At 41.6% G+C, this 21324-nt stretch overlaps 1 protein-coding gene across 3 annotated transcripts in view; it reads left to right on the top strand.

The window, feature by feature from the left end:
- The window catches only part of CSMD3 (CUB and Sushi multiple domains 3), a 922268-nt gene that overhangs the window by 712378 nt on the left and 188566 nt on the right, over nt 1-21324 (top strand). For 2 of the 3 annotated variants that reach the window (XM_054984890.1, XM_054984889.1), the window contains 3 exons: nt 10716-10829; nt 17923-18018; nt 18955-19158. In XM_054984890.1, coding sequence (XP_054840865.1) covers nt 10716-10829; nt 17923-18018; nt 18955-19158 — 414 coding nt within the window. The remainder of the gene's footprint in view (nt 1-10715; nt 10830-17922; nt 18019-18954; nt 19159-21324) is intronic. The other variant, XM_054984891.1, reaches the window with a different exon arrangement.

Genomic DNA, 21324 nt, shown 5'->3' with positions numbered 1-21324 from the left:
CCACACTGTGACACTGAGAGATCTCTATCTTTTGGTGCTACACCTCTGAAGATGCCAGCCACAGCTGCTGGCAAAACGTCAGGAACTACAGTGCCAAGACCACGGCAATACAGCCCGGAAAACCCACAACAACCATCGTTCTCCGGCCGTGAAAGCCTTCGACAATACATTATCTTTTTTGTTGTTGTTTTTGGCAATTTTAAAGGTGAATTGTCCCAAAGTATTTTTAATACTGGAGTTATGTTGGTTTTGATATGTGTCTATTTTACTTTGTAAGCACCTTTCTTCAGAAGAAAATAGATCTTGGATACAATAATGGTGTTACTGAAGGTGTTCATAAACAAACTGATCAATCAGTTCAATTCAATACTTACAGATCTGTGAAGATTGGGACCTTGAAGTGCATTTAGTATTCAAAACGTAGCCTGTCACAGGAATGATTCACTAACATGATACAGCTAGAATATGAGTCCATCTATCCTTATATCTTTGAGAACCTGAATGACAATATCAGGTAAATGACAATCGCTGGTGGTGAATGACGATAGCAGGCTTGATTGGGTTAGGTGTGGAGAAACCAGCATTGGTAATGAGACAAGAATTTCTACAGCTTTCACCCTACAATCAACCTGATCTTGGACCAGTCCACACATGTTTTCTGGATGCCGTTGTACAACCACATACACCTTATACCAAAAACTCAACCACACATATATGAATGGTTCCAGCTACCAACCTGAGCATCCTGTGGTCTATAGTCAAGTGCTGTTGTACAACTGTGTTTTCTTCACTACCTTGCACAGGGACTTACATGGAAGAATTTGCAACAGGCCTTCTTGGGATTACAGTACACACCGGAAGAACCGGATCAACAAATTCAGACCGGTATCCAGAAATAGCCTACTAGAATATATGCTTAAAGGAGATAATGGGACACCACTAGTTGTGGTCTACTACTCCCACACAGGCCTTTGGAGGCAGGCCTTTCTGTGTTCACAGACAACCCACTCTTCTGAAACAGTTTTTTACCAACAGCAATGGACCACTGAATCGAGGCACAAACTCAGGAATTAAATTCTGTAGCAAATCAAGATGCCATTTTTGTCTCCATATACACTTAAGCAATAGTACAACAGGACCCAATAACATTAGCTATACCATCTTGGACTCACCTACCTGCATAGGAACTAACTTGGATACATCACTTCAATGCCTATGCAAAAGACTAATGGAAACCAACATGGCATTAGAAATCATAATACTCAGAAACCAGTTGGAAAACATTACCCTCTCATTGGGTACTATTCCTGACCTGAATGTCTCCATTCTTCAACAAAAGCTCTTCAAAAGGAGACTGTCATGTGAAATTGCTGACTTGAGATGCATTAAGATTCCACACTACCTGCTTCTTCCCTGGCTTTTACTCATTAGAGATATTAAATATCGTAGACAAGCCTGGGGCTCTCCACCCATTGCAGGGGTTAACTGGTGGTAGATAGTGCCATCAAGTCATATTTGACTTATGGCTACCTCTGGTGGGGTTTTCAAGGCAAGAGACTAACAAAGGTGGTTTGCCATTGGGTCTCTGCAACCCTGTTCTTCATTGGAGGTCTCCCATACAATTACTAACCAAGGCTGACCTTGCTTAGCTTCTGAGATCTGATAAGATCTAGCTTGCCTGGGCTATTCAGATCAGGAATACTCCTAAATGACATGATTACATAGTGAAGAAGGATTCACTCATTGCATCTGTTCCATGGAAAGACCAAGGATCCAGCTTGGACTGCTAAGTTCATAAGTTCTAACTATTGTGATTGGTACTATTAAAAATGCCTGCTTAAAAGTGAAATCCTGTGAAAACAGTTCATGGAACTTGCCTTTAAGGTGAATGGGACTACTTGGTACTATGGTACTGGATCATTGTGTACCAGAATACATTGTTCGTGGAGTATGTGTGAGGGATGTGTAAGAGTAAGTAAGAAGCAGAATATGTTGTTGTGGCTAAACAATGGGTTAGTCGCAGCCAGTTCTTTCACATAGTATCACCCAATCCCCTCCTCACCACAGCCCCTGTGGCACATAACTTTTGTCCTTGCTGGTCCCTTGATTCCCAGTGTAGCATTTTTTGAGGTGGTCAATGAGGACTTTTCATTTGTTTTTTCAACAGAACAAAATGCTGATTGGATCCAACCAAGTGTGTTGAAGGGGTAATCCCATGTCACTATGGATCTTGGGAGGGGAGTCACTTAGGATTTCATCACTGACGCTCAGTCGTTAATAAAGTTATTAAAGTCAGGTATTTTCCAGTGCATTAGAAGGCTGTTGAGTCTGACCTGTAAAATAGGTTAAGGCCTTTCCACCTCAGTAAACCTACAGGTGATATGCATTTGTTATATACTGTCCTGATACCTTCCCCTGAGCTTATGATTCTTTTGGTTTTTCTCAATATACTGTGTGCATGCCATATTTTGTAACCAGTAAAGTATCTCTGATTCTTTCTGCCATCCTAACCCCTGTAAGTGTATATCTTGCACAGAGCAATTGTGTAGAATGCTATGTGAGTGCAAAAGTGCCTGTTGATTATCACCTGTGATGTGAATAATTTCAAGCTACGAAATCAAGGCTCTAGCCTGATTTCCTCACTAACGAAGCTGCCGTATTTGCAGGTGATGAAACTGCAGTATTTACAGATGACATTTTAAGAGAATAAATAGAAAAACAATAGTGCTACTTCAGTATCAATAGACAATACTCTTTTGCTAAGAGTGTGTGTCCAGAAGCATGTTGATGTCTATGCATTGTATCAGAACATAAGGAGCTGAATAAGCAGGGTTTCTTTTTAAACTTCAGAAGCTTTTGCCTACTAATGTACATCTCCTTCATATAGATGACTTCCTTAAATTACCTATTATCTTCTCCAAACACCCTTCTCTCTATTTATAGCTAAAGGTTTTTTCCCCCAGAGTTCTTTAAGCACAAGAAGAGAAATAGTGATGCTGAAAAAATGCACCCTGATCCAGGAGGGATATTGTCTGCTTTTTTCACCTCCCTTATTTCCCTTTCTGTCTCAATATCAGCCTCATGGTTTTGATCAGGCAGGCAGTAGAGCACTTCCACTTTAAAGTAACTCTTAGGGCCCAGCATCTTTACCCACAGTGATTTTTGTGGGAGAGTTTATTCCCCTAATGTTTTCTAGCTTTTTGACTCTATGCCCTCTTTGATAGCCAGAGCAACCCTTGTCCCAACACATTCCTCCCTGTAATGTCTATTGAATTTATGTTCTAATAAATCTAAACCATTCCTCCTTATTATCACTTTATTTAAGGTTCAAAGGGAACATCTACAGGGTTTGAGTCTTCCTCAGTGTCACTTGAAAGTGTTATAGGAATATTACGAAGCCCCATTGGTGTGGTTGCAGTTTCATGGCACCATGTAGTATTTCCTATTTTGCCATGTTGAAATGTATAAAAATTTGCCCATCACTCTTTGCACTCTTACATGAAATACTATTCAGAGTTTAGGGTTTCCAAATTTGTGTAGAGAAATTCCTGGAGATTTGGGGAGAGGGTTCAGCAGAGATGTTGTGCCATAGAGTCTACCCTCTGAAGCTTCCATTTTCTCCAGAGGAACTCAACTCTGTAGTCTGCAGAACTGGAGGCCCCACCTGGTGGATGGCAACCCTCGCAGAGTTACACCATCGTTAGCCATTGACTTCAGTGGACTTAGAAGCATTTAGCTCTTAGTAGGATTTTTCTGGTAGCTAGAAATGTATAGGCATGTCTTTGCTTTCACTAATTTTTATACCTGCGTGGTTCTGGGTGGCTGTGTGTGTTCCTTTGAAAAAGCTTTAGTCATAGTAGTTGTAGATGGGAATGCACATTGGAATGTATTTCTCTTAAAAAATAGTGCAGTGGTACCAGGTATCTAAACCTGAATTCAAGCCAGCACAAGTATTTGCAAAGTGTTCTCCCCCCCACCCCCGAGAAATTCACCAGATGCAATTTTGGAAATCATTCTCCAAACCATAGCATGCACCTTAAAAAAAAAATCTTAATGATGACAGTAGCATTTCCTGAGTTCCTCTGTCAACTATGTCAGAAACAATTGACATTGTCATGAAAGCATGCTCTTTTTCAGCTTGGATCTAGTTTTGTTGTAGGAATAAACTTCAACCATTTGTGGAAGAAGATGGATTCTTTGACTGAAGCTTATAGATTTTCTCTGTATCCCTCTTCTGACTTACCATATTACTCTGTGGAGACTTGGAGGCCTATTTTAGATACCTAAGACTGAAAGAATTCTTCAACCACTCCACTGAACAAATCGCTGAACAGACCGCTGAACAGACACCATCACAGCAGCAATTACCCTCCCAACCAAGCAATGCACAATCATCATTACAAAGTTCCAGAAACAAGAATTCTACATGGACACCCCCTGAGAGCCGCAACTCCTCATTGAACTTTTACATTGAATGCTTCTGTCAACGTACCCAGGCTCAGATAATTGACAAACAACACCACTTAAAGCAGAATCTCAGCCGTACAGAAAGAGATGCTATAAACAGCCTCAAAAATAATTCTGGCATTGTAATCAAGGAAGCTGACAAAGGTAGCACAGTCGTCATCATGGACAGACATAACTGTGTACAGGAAGCAGAGAAACAACTCTCCAACACAATACAAAAGAGAACTCAATAAAATATTAAAGACACTCCCCATGGACATACAAGAACATATCCATATGGACACACCCCAGGAACCACAGCCAGAAACATTCTACCTACTACCCCAAATCCGCAAACCAGGTAACCCAGGACGCCCCATTGTTTCAGGAATTGGCACTATCACAGTAAGAGTCTCAGGATATATAGACTCCATCCTCAGGCCCTATGCCACCATCACACCTAGCTATTTACAGGACACTACTGACTTTCTCAAGAAAATACAGCCCATTGTCAACCTACCAGATGATACCATCCTAGCAATCATGGATGTTGAGGCTCTGTACACCAATATCCCACATGCGGATGGACTGCAAGCCATGAAGAATTTTATCCCAGACAAAACCACAGCATACCTCGCCACTGAACTTTGCCACTTTGTGCTTACTCACAATTACTTTGGTGACAGCTTATATCTACAGGTTAATGGCACAGCCATGGGCCCACATGGTACCAGAATATGCTAACATATTCATGGCAGACTTGGAGTAACACTTCCTCAGCTCCTATACACTGAAACCGCTTCTGTATTTAAGGTTCTTGGATAACATCTTCATCGTTTGGTCTCATGGGAAGGAAGCCCTTGAGAGGTTTCATCAGGACTTCAACAGTGTTCACCCTACTATCAACCTGAGCCTGGACCACTATACACAACAGGTATGCTTCCTGGACGCCACTGTACAACTACATAATGGACAGATAAATACCACCTTATACCAGAAATCCACCAACTGATACTCATATCTACATGCCTCCAGCTGCCACCCTAAACATACCACTTGGTTGATTGTCTACAGCCAAGCCTTACATTACAATCCTATTTGCTCCAATGCTCTTGATCGGGACTTCCACTTAAGAGATTTACAACAAGCATTTTTGGGACTACAGTACCCACCAAATGAGGTGAGGAAACAAACAACTAGGAATCAGCTAGCAGAGTCACCAACACAGGTACCAGACCCTGTAACAGACCCAGATGCCAACTTTGCCCTCATATCTACCCAGGAAATACGAGTACAGGACCAGTGGTGTCAACTACACTATCTCTGGCTCTTACAGCTGCTCATACTCCAACATGATATATACCCTCATGTGCCAACAATGTCCATCTGCTCTGTACATTGGACAAACCAGCCAACCTCTGTGCAAAAGAATAAATGGACACAAATCTGACATTAATAATGGCAACATCCGGAAACCAGTGGGAGAACACTTGAATCTACCAGGATATTCCATCAAGGACTTAAAGGTCACCATAGTTCAAGAGAAACCTTTTAAAAACAAAATCCAAAGGGAAGCTGCTGAATTTGAATTCATACGTAAATTTGACTCAGCAGGTTTGGATTGAATAGAGACTATGAATGGTTATCTCATTATCAGAACTAACTGCCTTTCAGGCATTCTGTTCAGATTCAGCCATGGAGGGGAGGGGTCACACCCAGCCTGGATTGTGCATTCCACCTCTTTCATGACTTTTGCAACTGATTTGCATCTACTCCCCCCTCCCTTCACCACCACTTATATATATATGGCCAGTTTCTTCATACCCTGCATTCATCTGATGAAGAGAACTGTGGTTCTCAAAAGCTTATGCTACAGTAAAGTTGGTTAGTCTTAAAGGTGCTACTGGAGTCTTTACTATTTTGCTACTACAGATGAATGGCTAACTCCCCGAGATCTTCTGACTTAATAAGTTTTAAATACATCATTGGTGATAGGTATCCTACTGAAGATTTCCCCCCCATTTGTATTCTGAAGTGAACAGGCAATGTGCATCTTTTGCTTGTCCTTGAAACCCAAAACATGGAGTATTGGGGGGGAGGGGGCTGTCACATTTTCAGTTGCCAGGCAGGCAAGGTGCAGTTCTTACATGGATTGGAAACAGTCTCAAATTATAAAAAATGGAACTCAGATTCTTATCAATTTGAAGTATATCCATATTCAGCTGCGTAACTGCAACTGATGAAAAGATCAGCTGAATGGCTGAGAGCAATCAGAAAAATGAAATATTTATAAGAATGAGATAGGGAAAAAATGGGGAGGAAATTGTCTTGGAAATCAAGACAATTCCAGCAGAGAGCCAAACAATGCACAGTAAATATGATGCCACCTTTGTTAAATAAGATACCACTCACGATAGAGTTGGAAAAAGGAAGAGGCAGATGAGAATAAAGCAAACACATCTACAAATATTGCTGAATCTGCATATCAGTGAATGATGTGTCCTGGCAGCACTATAACAATTCTTTGCAACTGGATTAGCTTCTCCACACAGGACAGATATGTGTAATAGAGATGGGCACGAACCACAATACGAACCAAAGTTCATGACGAACCAGGTCTGTTCGTGGTTTGCGAACTAGTGGTTCGTCAGAGTCCATTTCTGATGAACGGCCACGAACTTTAGGCTGGTTCGTTTGGTTCATTTTTTGGTTTGTCATGGCCTGGCACCGATCAATCACTTTCCCAGGCAACAGGGGATGGACTTCCTACAGACCTTCTACTGACCCTGGAAGTGGCCTTCTCCTGGCCCGGAAATGTCCTTCTGATGACCTGGATGTGACGTTTTCACAAACCAAACGAACTGGTTTGCGAACCGGGGGGGTCAGATTCATGAAAGTTCGTGGTTCATGGTTTGTGAAATGCGACAAACCACGAACCACACAGGGTCCCTCCCCCCAGTTCGTGCCCATCTCTAATGTATATCAGTTGCAAATGATTGCCGTAGCCCCATGGGAGTGCAATATCCAATATCCAGCTTGTATGTCTACAGCAAGCCCTGACCTGGATAGCAAAGGCAAGTCAAATTTCATCAGAGTTTAGAAGCTAAGCAGGATCATCCATGATTAGCAATTGGATAGGAGACCTCCAAAGAAGACCAAAGTGGCAGAGGCAGGCTATGACAAACCATCTCTGTTAGTCTCCTTCTTTGAAAGACCCAGCAGGGGTTACCATAAGTCCACAGTGACTTGATGGCTCTTTCCACCACCATGTCTACAATGGGAAGGGGCTTGTGGTGAGCCAAAAATTAAAGGACCAGTAACACCAGGTTTATCATTCACTGCATTATCATTCATTTGAAAGCTTTCTGTTGTATCCCACAAAAATGACTGTATTTACTCGAATGCAAGACTCATTTTTCCATGTGATGACATAAAAGCGGGTGTCATCTTACATTTGCATACATATTACAGTTATATCTAGCAATGAATGTTTTTCTTTATAACTTGCATTCTTCCTTTCTATTAAATATGGTAGCTTGTATGAAATAGGCAAGCTGGCCGACCCTTCCAAAGCGGATGGCAAGGCTCAGCAGGTAGCAGGTGGGCTTCAAGCAGCATTGGCTCACCAAGCTAATATGCAGGCCCAACATGTTGCCAGCATCATGTGGAAGGGGCCAGCCAGCCTGCCCTAGAGGGGAGCCAAGAACAGCTGCAGGGCAACAGAAGAGAGGCTCCAAGGTCCTGGGGTAGGCTTCCAGGTCTGCCACTCGACCGTGGGAGCAGGGACAAACAGCCCTGGGAGGGAATGGAGTCTGGGAGATGGTGTCATGCCCAGGAGCTCCCTATAAAAAATGCTGGAGAGGAAGCTGGAGACAGTGCTGGTGGGAGCCAGAGAGAAGAAGCCAGGCTGCTCCAGGAGAAGAGAGGGTGCACTGGTGCTGTAGCCCCCTCCCCTTTTCTGAGACCTACCCCCCAGCAGCTGTGACAAGGAGGGCATCTTGGAGGGTGACTTTCCCCCAGGCTCCAACCCCTGGACAGCAGAGCTTGACATGTACATACTTAGGTATCAATGAAAATATGTTGGCTTTCCAGCAAAAAAGTGTTTATTACAGTGTAGGAATAAGACTATGGGAAAAGTGATACAATCTGGGGAAACTATACATACTGTATATTAAAAATAGTTGCTGGCTACATTACTACTACTACTACTACTACTACTACTTTGCTGATACTTTTAAATAAATCTGGCAATTTTACCATGACTAGGAATCCATGGCTTCTAGTTGAAGTCTCATAAAGGGCCACCAGGTCTCCCACCTCAAAGGTTTCTTGGCAACCTCTGAGGTAAAGATTCAAAGAAGAAACAACTCTTTCCTCCTGACCTGTGTCTTTTCTCCTTGGAGAAGGGAATGTATGGCTGCTACACACCACTTTTCCATCCTTTACTAGATCTCACTTTTATCATTAAGGTGACTGCAGTTTGTGACACAATTTCTGACTAACCCTCATTCATTCCGTTTTGTCAGAGTTTGACTTCACGTGTCTCCCCACCCCCATTTGCACCTCAATTTCACACATTAAACATATCTTCTCTCCAGAGAAAGTAGTTCTGTGGAAGAAACCCATTCCTCTTTTGAAGTTCTGTTTCAACTATGAAACTTTGGATTCTGATACAGTGTTGTTCTCACAAAAACAGATTCTATTGCCTAACATCATGTAATTTTTTAATTGTTTGACATCTCTATTATGCAACTCTAGGGGCCAAACTAGAAATGATGGTTCTTCCAGGTCCAACCCGTGGATGCTGCTGCCATTTTAAAGCCTATGGAAATGACTTTAAAATGCTGCATCCCTGCCACAGTTTCAGCACTTGAGAAGGTGGAGGATGGACAGCAGTGCCCCATCCAGCCATGCTGTGGGCCCAGTCATGCCATCACATTGAATTTGATCCTAAAAGATGGTTTCAGAGTGGCAGCCTGAATGAACACAAGAATCACTACTAACAGTGGTTAAACTTTCAGTATGTCAATGAGTAATAAGTAAATGGTTTTTACCCTACCATTCAGCTCAGCACAGTTTGATGGTAGAAAAGCCACTTCCATTGGAGGAAGGCATTTTTGGCTGGAGGAAAATTTCAGATGATTTGTGGTAGGATACGAACCGGTACTTTTTTATCCAACTAATTATGGAAATGAAATAGCTGGTTGGATCCAAACGAAATCGGCAGTTTCCTCCCATTTTCCCATCTCACTGCCAAACACCTACCCTGTACCTCAGGGTCTCCTATCCTCCCAAGACAACAATTGGTGGAATCAATGGGCTGTACTGGCAGGGGGAAGCTAAGAAAGTTCTGTTCTGTTATGTAAAAATGTGGTCTACATGCAACCCCATATATTTCCAGGAAAATAATTATGTTGTTTAGTATTTGTCCATATATTCATAATGGTCATGAAGGCCGAGGGCTCAGGTATCTTTCTGGAATATAACTGCCTTACTTCTGTCCTTTATTTCTGTGAATGCCTCCCTAAGGCAAGTCCCATTGTACTGTTTGATTCCTCGACCTTAGGCTCAGTTCAGACTTATGAACAAACTAGTGTTTGCTCATGGTGGACACTATCATGATTAATGGCTGTCCTCTCATGGTCCCTCTGTGCTCCCCCCCATTCTATTATGATATGGTTAACAACTAAAATGAAAGTAATCAATTTATTCAATTCTCTTGTGATGGCCGGATTCGGATACATTAACAAATTGTTGGTTGTTTCTTTCCTAGTTCCTGGAATTCTTGACCCCAGTTTTATCATTCTGTAGAATCTCACTTACTGGGAAAGAAATAAAGCTCCGTTTGTTAAGGTGCCCACATTTGGAAGTTATATTCAATTGGGCTTAGTTGAAAACTTCCATTTTCAGTTATGGTGTGCTATGAAAGGAACGGAGCAAGAGAAGAGAGAGGGAATGTGTGAGTCCAACAGTTAACCAAGTTAATGTTTGTCATTAACAAAGTCCTGTTCCTGACTGCAGTCATGGTATATAGATGAGTGCTCAAGAGCAAGCTTATATTAAAACAGCTGTCAACAGTTCCAGAATTTCAACTGTGTTTATTCAAGGGATCAGAATGTATTATCATCCTATAAAAATGGTAACACAAAAATGAGTTTAATTATCAATATATTGTGTGCATTATCATCAAATGAGAAAACAGATATTTTGTTCTTTCATTTCCCCCTTGCCTTTTTCTTTTCTTTTTCCCCCCTCACTGTTGTGTTTAGTGGTATTTGGCCAGTTTGTATTTTTCCAGACATCACTTCACGACGTGGTTGAGGTATATGATGGCCCAACTCAACAGTCGTCTTTATTATCTTCTCTCTCAGGATCACACTCAGGTACCTCATAACAGAACTATAATATATTATTACTGAATAGAAAAAAATGCTGGTTGGTCTAGTGGATAGACTTTTGGATTCGGATCTGAAAGTCCCAAATTATTTCCCATCTATAAACATGGAGATTGAAACTATCTATACTAATATGAGATTGTGAGGAACTCCATGTATAGAGAGATGCTGTATATTTCAGGCCATGTATGACCATTTCTCACCTGTATCGCTGGCTACCTACCTGACTAAAACTGCATAATGAACTGAATGGGATTAGGTGCTAGCTTGGCATCCTAGGTATTCAAATTGAAGTCAGAAATCATTTTGCTTAAAAAAGGGGGGTGTGACCGATCCATGTTAATACATCTAAAGCTATTGTTAAAAGAAACTACTACCAATCATGTAAAAGTACCCTTCTAAAATCTGAAACAGCATTACTGTGTGAGGAAGTGATTTTGGTAAATGAATTATATCAGCTTTGTTTTTTAAACATTTAGATTAATGACACAAACCAGACAGAATATAAGATCCTGCAAGCAGAAGGACATATACTCACAAAGTGCAATTTACATACCCCCCCCCCCCACTTCTTCGGCTACCTGAAATGCCCTCCGAAATTTTATTCCTGTAGAACAAGTGATCCCCCAGAAATAGGATTGGGGGGGGGGGTTGTTAGGCCGCTGTAGAGGGGGGAGTTGAGATACTTGTGCTCCGTGAATGCATGTCCTTCCACCTGCAGAAATACCCTTGAGAGATTTTAACCATAATCCCAATTTTTTGTTTTTGCTTTTTCGGCCAGCATTTACTTGGTCATTTTTATGAAAATAAACACTACAGAGTAATCCCTTCTGAATCCATTGAAGTTGATGGACTTTAAAAGGATCTAACTCTGCACTAGGGAATATATTAAATAATAGTATCCTAATATTTAGTCATAAATGTGGTATATATATTGAAGGCCAGTGTGGTGAACTGATTAGAGTGCTGGACTAGTATATGGGAAATCCAGGTCCAAATCCCCATTCTGTCATGATGCTTACTGGGTGACCTTTGGCCCATCATTCTCTCTTAGCTTAACCCAAATCATAGTTATGTGAAGATAAAATAAGCCAGGGAGAACCATGGATATGGCTCTGATCTGCTTGGAAGAATGGTAGGATAAAAAGTATAGCAGTAAAATAACATTGCAGATTAAATCAAACCAGGGCTTTTTTTTCAGGGGGAACGTGGGGGAACAGAGTTCTGGAACCTCTTGAAAATGGTCACATGGCTGATGGCCCCACCCCCTGATCTCCAGACAGAGGGGAGTTGAGATTGCCCTCGCGGAGGGCAATCTCAACTCCCCTCTGTCTGGAGATCAGGGGGCGGGGCCACCAGCCATGTGACCATTTTCTCTGAGGGCAACCCACTGAGTTCCACCACCTCTTTCCCCAGAAAAAAAGCCCTGAATCAAACACATTTCAGCCTGAGTACATGGAAGTGGGGGATAGAACACACTTAATTTTTCCAATTTAAATCAGTGGGATTTCACCCTTCTTGACTTTACCTAGATCAGGCTAATATATTGTACTTATCTATGTTTTTTATACTGAGTGCATTTACACAGTATATTCCCCTGTCATTATGATTAGGAATTATTATAAACAGCTATAACGATTTCCTAAAAAATTGGGAAGAGTTGTACTGAATACTTTTCGTTTCAAAAAGAAGCTACCGAGATTATTCTGGGAAGTTTCTGTGGAGTGCAGGAAAGCAACAGCTCAGGTAGTCTTCTTCCCCAGCATTTGATATTCAGAAGTGTTATTACTTCCAGACATGAAGTTACAGTACAAATTAATTAAGAGAATACTGGACTACAGTGGCAATGGCATCATCAACTTTAGCTTGCTAACAAACATTGTTGTAAACTTTTTAAATAGTTTGCCAGGAATAGTTGCTGGAGCAGAGGAAGTCCTTTGGCTTTGAGATAGGTTAATCTATAGAGACAATCATAACGGTATGCTGTTATTTTTCATTTGCAATCCACTGAAATTGTGAAAGATTAAAAAAAAATACTACGCTTGAGCATCAGTGGTTTTTCTTCTCTCTGTGACAGAACTGCCACAGCTAGTAGAGATAAGATGTCATTATCATGGAGTTATACCAATTAAATTTTGACTAAGAGCACAGTTCAATACATAGTTCCTTGAGAGTAAGACCCTTTGAGATTTGTGGGATTTACAGCTGAGCCAAGTGTGTACAAAATTAGAATGTCGATTGAGATAATGAGTTTTGTTCACATTTGTCTCACTGTACTTGATACATTTTCTGGTGAATCTGAGTGCTTGGGGTTTTCTCTTGCCTTTCACTATTGTGATTGGCCTACATCATGGATTGGCTTCTTCTAGTGCTATTTACTAGACTGGTGCCTTTCTCTGGTTTTAGCTGTTCTATGCATGTGACCAGGGCTTTATTCTGAGAAAAGAGGTGGTGGAACTCAGTGATGGAACTCAGAACCACACAATGACGTCACTTTGGGTCAGCTGGAACAAGGGGGAGTTTTTTAAAGGTTAAATCACCCTTGGCAAAAATAGTCACATAGCCGGTGGCCCTGCCCCCTGATCTCCAGACAGAGGGGAGTTTAGATTGCCCTCCATGCCTCTGGAGCAGCATGGAGGGCAATCTAAACTCCCCTCTGTCTGGAGATCAGGGGGCGGGGCCACTGGCCATGTGACCATTTTCAAGAGGTGCCGGAACTCCATTCCACCGCGTTCCAACTGAAAAAAAGCCCTGCATGTGACTCACTGTGATTTGGATTGGACAGGCTGAACAAGATAGACTATGTGTCTATTGGTGAACTGATTTCTCCCTAAGTTTGCCAGCCTCCAGCTAGGGCCTGGAGATATCCTCAAATTACAGTTGATCCCCAGACTACAGAAATCAGTTCCCCTGGTGAAAATAGCTGCTTTGTAGGATGGATGCTATGGAATTATACCTTTCTGAAGTTCCTCCCCTCTCCAAAGCTCCATCCCCCAATCACCAGGAATTTCCCAACTCAGAATTGGCAACCCTGTTTCTCCCTAATTGGGACCTGGAAGATATGTTGCAAGTAATCATGGGATATAAAAGCTTTAGGCCTCTAATGGCATATGCCATTGCCACTGATTAAGAAGATGTACATTTCAGAGAACTGTGAGTTATTACTTTAGTGCATGGTTGGAAGGATCATATTGTAGCAACTTTGCTGAAGCTAAGTAGATCTGGATCTATTCAGTATCTGGAAGGAAGATGTTCAGGGAATTCCGTCTATATCACTTCAAATATCCAGGAGAGGAGGTGGGTTAAAAATTTAAATAAATAGGACTTTTCCTGTTCAGAAAATTAAGAACTCCCTTAACACCCAAAAGGCCTATAGACTTATAGGTAGCAAACTTCGGATTAACAGATGCTGGTGAAAAAAAAAAAGACCAGTGGATTGTTTCCACCATCATGATCTGATTGGAAAAGACAGAGTGCTGTGTGAAATGAACCTTAGTTATAATACAACATATAACTAAATGTATCTTAGTTATAATATAATTATCATTATGTCTAATTCTCAACACAACCCCATCTGTGGATGCTTAAATCCAGAGAGTGGAGCTAAGAACATACAAGAAAGGTCTTTCTACAATTCTAAAAAAAATCCTGAAAAAAAGTAGGGTGGCTAATGAATATGAAGGAGAGAAGGAAGTAGGAAAGGAGGAGAGACTGTGAGAGTTTTCAGAGAAGAGAAAGAGGAAAGAGTAGGGAAGGGGGAAAGCCCCAGAAAAATCTGCAATATAAAAACAAAATGCATTGGGAGGTTAATAACCCCAAAATGATAGTAGCAGTGCCTTTACCTTTATTAAACAAATTCCCTAAGTGGTCATGGCTAGCTAACTACAACTGTATTGCCAAAGTTCAAACCTTGGTTTCTATAAGTGAAAGAAAGGAGGGCAGGGACCTTTCCGGGGCTGTTTTGGCCTCATGAGGGCCAGACCTGACAGAAACCACTACGTGACTTGCTACCATCAAACTTGCAAGGTTCGCCCAGGTCTGGCTTCTTGCTACCGTTCAACAGCAGCCAGCCCATGAATGCCATTATGATGTAGTGGCTCAAGTTTCTGATTATGATCTGGAAGACCCGGGTTCCCCACTCTTCCATGGAAACTCACTGGGTCACTTTGAGTCAATTACATGTTCCCAGTCTAACTTACCTCACAGGATTGTTGTGAGTATAAAATGTAAGTGAGGAGAATAATGTAACCTGCTTTGTAAAGCAAGGTTGGGTATAAATTAAGTAAATAAATAATAAATGTAGCTGAAGATTGTGGGGCAGATAAAAGTTGGTGGTTGGTAGGTGGAAAGCAGAGAATGAAGCAAAGAAAAGTGAGTATATGGGGGCTGCCAGGAGGAAGAAAAGGGGAAATAGTAGGGATCTCATTCCCCCAGAAGGGGCGAGAGATCTCCCTCTCTCCTGGCCAAAGGGAGGGGGAAGGTGCAGGAAATGGGTCCAGGAGCCCCGCAGAAGCTTCTGAGTGCTCCAGAGCACTTCCTTGTCATATGAGGAATGACATCATTCCCAGCATGACAAGGAAGTGCTCCAGAGTGCAGTCGAGGTCCGCCCAATATACCCACACCCCCAATCCCCCCATTCCCCAGTTTGTACCCCAGTGAAGCTGGAAACCCTAGGACATAGTGTGGGGAGGGAAATGCAGGGGCGCCTCCCTTTCCCCGTAAATCTTTGCAGCATCCCCACTGTACAATCAGGTCTGGCCTGGCTGGCAGCACATAGCTCAGCCCAGCACAGCAACCATCTTCAACTGGGCCTGGCCTGGCACCATGCAACTTAGCCAAGTTTTCCTGGGGAGAGGCTGCCAGGGGAAGAGAATGAGGGAAAACTGAAGATGGGGGCAGCTGAAGATAGATTGGCTAATGGAGATGAATAAGAGAAAGAAGCAGGAAAGAGGAAGAGGCTGTGGGAGCTTTCAGAGAAGAGAAGGGGGAAATGGTAGGGGAGGGGGAAATGAGATGCCCCTGCAAGTCCTTGCAGGTTCCCCACTTGTCAGTGTATCTAATACTCCAGAGACTGGAGCCATGAACAGACAAAGCAGAGCCTTTTGTAATCCTGAGAAAAAACCCTAGGTTTATAGAAAAATCTGAAATCTTAAAAAAAAATACATTTGAGGGGAGGGTCAGGGTTAGAAGCAGTGTCTGTACCTTCATTGTTGAAGTTGCTAGGCAGATACAACATTCCCAGCCCTCAAACTGCTGTTTCTGTCATTAAAGGCCACAGAGGAGGGCCCATTCAATTTCTAATTTGGCCTTCCAGTCCACCCCCTTTCCCCTCCCTTCTGTCCTGAAGGGAGGTCTCATTGGGGCCAAGCCCAGCAGCAGCCAACTTGCTACCATGCAACTCACGAGGCATGTGACAGTGGCTATGACTTGAAGCCACAGAACTCACCTGGGCCCTGCAGCAGTCTCCACACAACTTACAACTTGGCTGGGCATGACTGTGGCGGCCACCACAAAACTCATCTGAGTGACTTGCTACCACATGACTTTTACAACTTGGCCAGACTTTTCTCAGGGACAGGCTACAGGGGGAGGGAAGGAGGGAAAGCTGGGAGCCAGTGTGTCATAGCAGTTAGAGTATCAGACTAGAATCTGAGAGACCCAGATTCAAATCCCAACTCTGCCATTGAAGTTTGGTAGGTAAGCTTCAGCTGGTCACTGTCTTTCAGTCTTGTCTATCTCACAGCACAAAATGGAGGAGAGTAGAATAACTGGGGAGAAAAGTAGAGTATAAAGAGAATAAATAAATAATAAATAAAGCTGAAGACTGAGAAGGTAGATAAAATAAAGGCTAGTTGGTGAGTGGGGGAGCAGGGAAAGGAAAGAATTTGGGGGCTGTCTAAAGAGAAACAAGAAATAGTGTGAAGGGAATACAGAAGATGTTACTGCAGGTCCTCTAGTTATTATTACTATTATCTTCATCCAAGTCTAGATACTATACAAGAGCTCTGTGATTGGATCTCCCAAATTATTTATTTAAAAGCAGCTAGACAGAAGGAGATTTGGATCTCTGCAGTGTGGCAGTAGGGGATACCTTCCATGCCATTTCCTGGATAGAACTCCCCCCCACCCATTGGTATTACACCAAATAGATTATCTTGTTAGGTTTAATAGAAAGTGGGGTGGGCATAGGGTTGCAGGAGGTAGGGGATGCGACACCTACCTTCTTTTATGTTTGCACATGCGCTCCCGGACTTGTGTGATGGTGTTACTTTCAGGAAGTGATGTCATCATTGCGTGGGCCATGGCTGCCTCAAGAGTGCTTCCATGCTTCTCAGGAGGGGGACTGAATCAGCCCCGATTCAGCATGAATTGGGTCAAATTGGTCCAGATTTGGGCCAATTTGACCTGGATCGGGATGCTGCGAAGCGTGGGAGCAGTCCCACGCTGCACAGTGGCCCATTCCAGGCTGATTCAGGCCCAATCCAGGATGATTCGTGCCCGATCCATGCTGGATCGGTCCCATGGGAGCATGCTGTGCTGCCTGGGAGCATGCCCTCCCTGCCGGCAAGGTAAGCAGGGGCAGGGGATGAATGGTGGGAGCGGGGAGACTGGCAATCCTAGGTGGGAATAAGGAAAAGTGTAAGTCCCTCCATCTCAGTGTTATGGCCCAAATACAAATCGGTTGCTGCATGACTGTTTTTAAATAAAACTGAAGATGGTGAAAGATCCAACCACAGATTGCTCACCACTTATCTATTGTATCTATAGCTTCTTCTTCAAGAAACCATTAAAGCCTTCCAGAGTGTATGTTTTTTTAAAAAACTCTAACTCAACCATAAATTGATTTCACCAGCATAGAGTCTCACTTTCTAATTACTCATACAGCATTACCTTTCAGAGGTAAGCTTTGTTAGTCTGTATAGCAAAAACAATCAATTTGTTTTGTCAAATGATCACTAGACTAACTTATAATGGCACAAACTTTTTTGTGGCCTACTTTGTCAAATTGAACGAGAACAGTATTTTTAGAATCATTAGAAGAAAATTGTTTCTGAGATGCAATGTTTGTTTTCTTGAGTAGGAGAATCCCTTCCCTTGAGCTCAGGTAACCAGATTACCATTCGGTTTACTTCAGTTGGACCTGTAACAGCTAAAGGATTTCACTTTGTGTATCAAGGTATGGGACACAAGGGCCTCAGAGATGCTTCAGTTAATTCTGTGTGCTAAAATCTTTCACCCCTCATTTTCCATTCATATATTAATATGTTTCTTAAAATACATATTTTAAAACTATATTTAACACTGCTGAGATTATGAAGTGTCAGATACAGAGAGGGAAAATACCAGCTGGCTATTCATGTGTCATATTTCCATCTGTCTGTATATTTTGCATCCTTCTGCTTGTTGTTTGCACTTTGAAGAAAACATAAGTATTAGTAAATCTCAAATCATAAATTTAGAAAACCTAAATAATATTTCCAAACTTTGGAGGACATATTCAAAGAAGAGAAAATATAGTTAATCTGATCTATTAATGTTCAATCTAGCCTGCTGCTGAAATACGTCTTACTGTATCAGAGTGAATATTCTGGCAGTTGCATTACATTGAGCTGACTATCTAATCTTGCTATTAATTATTAAGATGTTTCACTTGATTTGTGTTATTCCTCTTTTGTGAAGGATCACGCATTTAAACAAATGCATGCCAACATTTGCTACTGTGATTCAGTCTTTGATAAGATTTGAACACCAATCCGACAAGCAGAAAAATACATTCATCAAACCATATCCAATAAATTTAAATATCAACCCATCACAGCAATATGATTTGAACTCAGTATGTTATTTGAATAAAGTGTTACAATTCCAGTGTAATTTGCAAAGGTCTCAGAATGATAGCCCTTCTTAGGTTAACTAGAATTTTAGTTTTATTTACATTTCAGAAGTTGGAGCCCTTGATATAGAATCCAGCATTAGCAATTAATTCAGGAGGTATATCAAAAGAACACCTATTTTTATCAAAAGGAGTTTTAAACATTTGTGTACAAAAACTATCTTAGGCTTTGCTATGGAGCAAGACACTGAATTGCCACAATTTCTTGTATGTTTCTAGCGGTTCCAAGAACAAGCGCAACGCAGTGCAGTTCAGTGCCTGAACCAAGATTTGGGAAAAGGATCGGAAATGAATTTGCAGTTGGTTCATTGGTTCTTTTTGAATGTAATCCAGGCTATGTACTCTATGGATCAATAGCAATTAGATGCGACACCGTGCCCAATGCCTTGGCACAGTGGAATGATTCCCTTCCTTCATGTATTGGTAAGTAGTTAAAGTTGTATTTTTGTAGAAGTCTAGTTATTGGTTATTAAAGTATCCTGTCAAGTCTCACACCACCGCTGTACTGTTCCCCGACGTAGATGGCAGTAATAGCTTACTGACTTATTGTCTTAAACATTGTTTGTTTGAAACATTTATGCTCCACCTTTCCCCAGATGGGCAGCTTGCAACAATAATTAAAATTGCATCAGAATCCTCATTCGACAGAGACAAAGACACTAGTTGTCTACACTCAGCATATGAGTGTGCACAGACAGAAGAAGAACAGATCCAAACCTGTTAACCCCATTCCTGCTTGTGACAAAGTATGTTGGCCACACCTTTCCTCACGCTTATACTTTGCATCAGCCAGGCACAATGCCTACATATGTATAGTCCTCAGAACAGCAATCCCGGCACTTAGAGAACTGTGCACTTCTAGGCTCAGAGCAGCAATTCACCTCTCTCTTAGAGTCTCTCTATCCGAGACATCTTTAAACTTCCTGGCTAGCATTGTGTCTCCTTACACGTGATCGTTCTCGTGTAAGATGTCTCGTGTCGAGAGACTCTTAGAGATGATTCTTTAAGAGTCTTCATCACTTCTGAGAGCCCAGTGTGCACACTTCAGGCCTCAGAGAAGGCACTTCCAGCAAAAAACGCTAAGTACCAGATTCAAATCTCGGACTCAGACTGGGTTGGAGTACTCATTAGAAGCCCCTTGGAATGGGATTCAATCCAAAAGGCTTTGCAAAGGAACACTGATCCTATTATGATGGCAAAACCTGGTCTTTTCGGATATCACAATCATTCCTAGTTTAAGTTCTACATTCTCACTGTTTAAAACTGTATTTTTCAATAAATTATTTTCCCTTAATCTTTCATTCTCAAGTTTAATGAATACTCTAGTAATCCCACCCTTTTATAATACTGTAATTATCATCATATCGTTTTTATAATCTATTAGTATCTTTCAATCCTGTTTGCACAATAACTACTAAATCAGTTATTCTGATTTTATATTTATGCATTATTTTTCTTTTGTTTGCATACATTTTGCAGTAATAGTCCAAACTGCTCGCAGTCCTTCTTGTTTTAACATTACATGCAATCATTTTGTGTATGCTTCCCACTCCTACATCATAAGCATTCATTCCAAATATACAGTAAAAAAATTGTCCAAAGAAACTGTTCTAGAGAGCAGTGAGACTTACTCCAAGGAAACAGTTCTTAGAATCGCACGGTTAAGAGTTGCATGCCAGTGGATATCCTTACCAAGTTACTCTTTGATGCTAAGTACACTTTTTCATATATTGTATGCCTTCCTAATAATTCTTTCAACACAAATTTCTTTTGTAATTTCTCTCTTCTCTTGTAAGAATTTATTTGTATTTTGATTGATTTATTTCATTTATCACACCCTCCACTTTCTCACTAAAGGTGGGTTACAAATGATTAAAAAAATTCAGTCAGGCAGCAGGAGATATACCATCAACAATGCAACAGGACCTGAATTACAGAATTAGAAGACAACGAAGCAGAAACCTTTCTAAGGCATGGCATACCATATACAAAGTAGAAAGTAGAATAGAGATGTGCATACTGAAATTCCCGTGACAAAAATATACCCCCCCAAAATACCTTTTCCAGGTGTTCTGTGTATTAGCACAACAATAAAACAGAATTATGGAATTTTTCATAAAACATACATACAAAAATGGCTGGAATAGGTGATCTACATGGATGTCTGAAGCAGATGTTTTTAGAACAAATAGCACACAATTTGCATGAAACTACGTCTCTCCTGTCCCCTAAGTACCCCTGCCTCCAATTTGAAGGGAATTGGACAAAGGGGTCCAATTTAATCATGAACAAGGTGTCCCCAGCCATTCCAGTCTTCATTGTTGCCTATGAGAGAATAGGGGATATTTCCGGAGGTACAGATTGAGTGTTTCTGTAGAAAAAATAGCACCAACAATTCAGTGTACCAAGTCCTCCCTCTCTTCTGACCCCCCTGCACCCCCCTCCAGTTTTAAGGAGATTAGAGAAGGGGTCCAATTTTACAGATCCTTGAAGAAGACATCCCTAGCCATCTTGTTGTTTCTTATGGGGGAGGGAAATCCCATGTTTAACACATTTATTCTAATCTATCAGAGCAACCTCTAATTCTTT

The sequence above is a fragment of the Eublepharis macularius genome, chromosome 7, assembly GCF_028583425.1.
Source record: "Eublepharis macularius isolate TG4126 chromosome 7, MPM_Emac_v1.0, whole genome shotgun sequence".
Taxonomy (NCBI): domain Eukaryota; kingdom Metazoa; phylum Chordata; class Lepidosauria; order Squamata; family Eublepharidae; genus Eublepharis; species Eublepharis macularius.
This window is presented reverse-complemented; position numbering and strand designations above follow the sequence as displayed.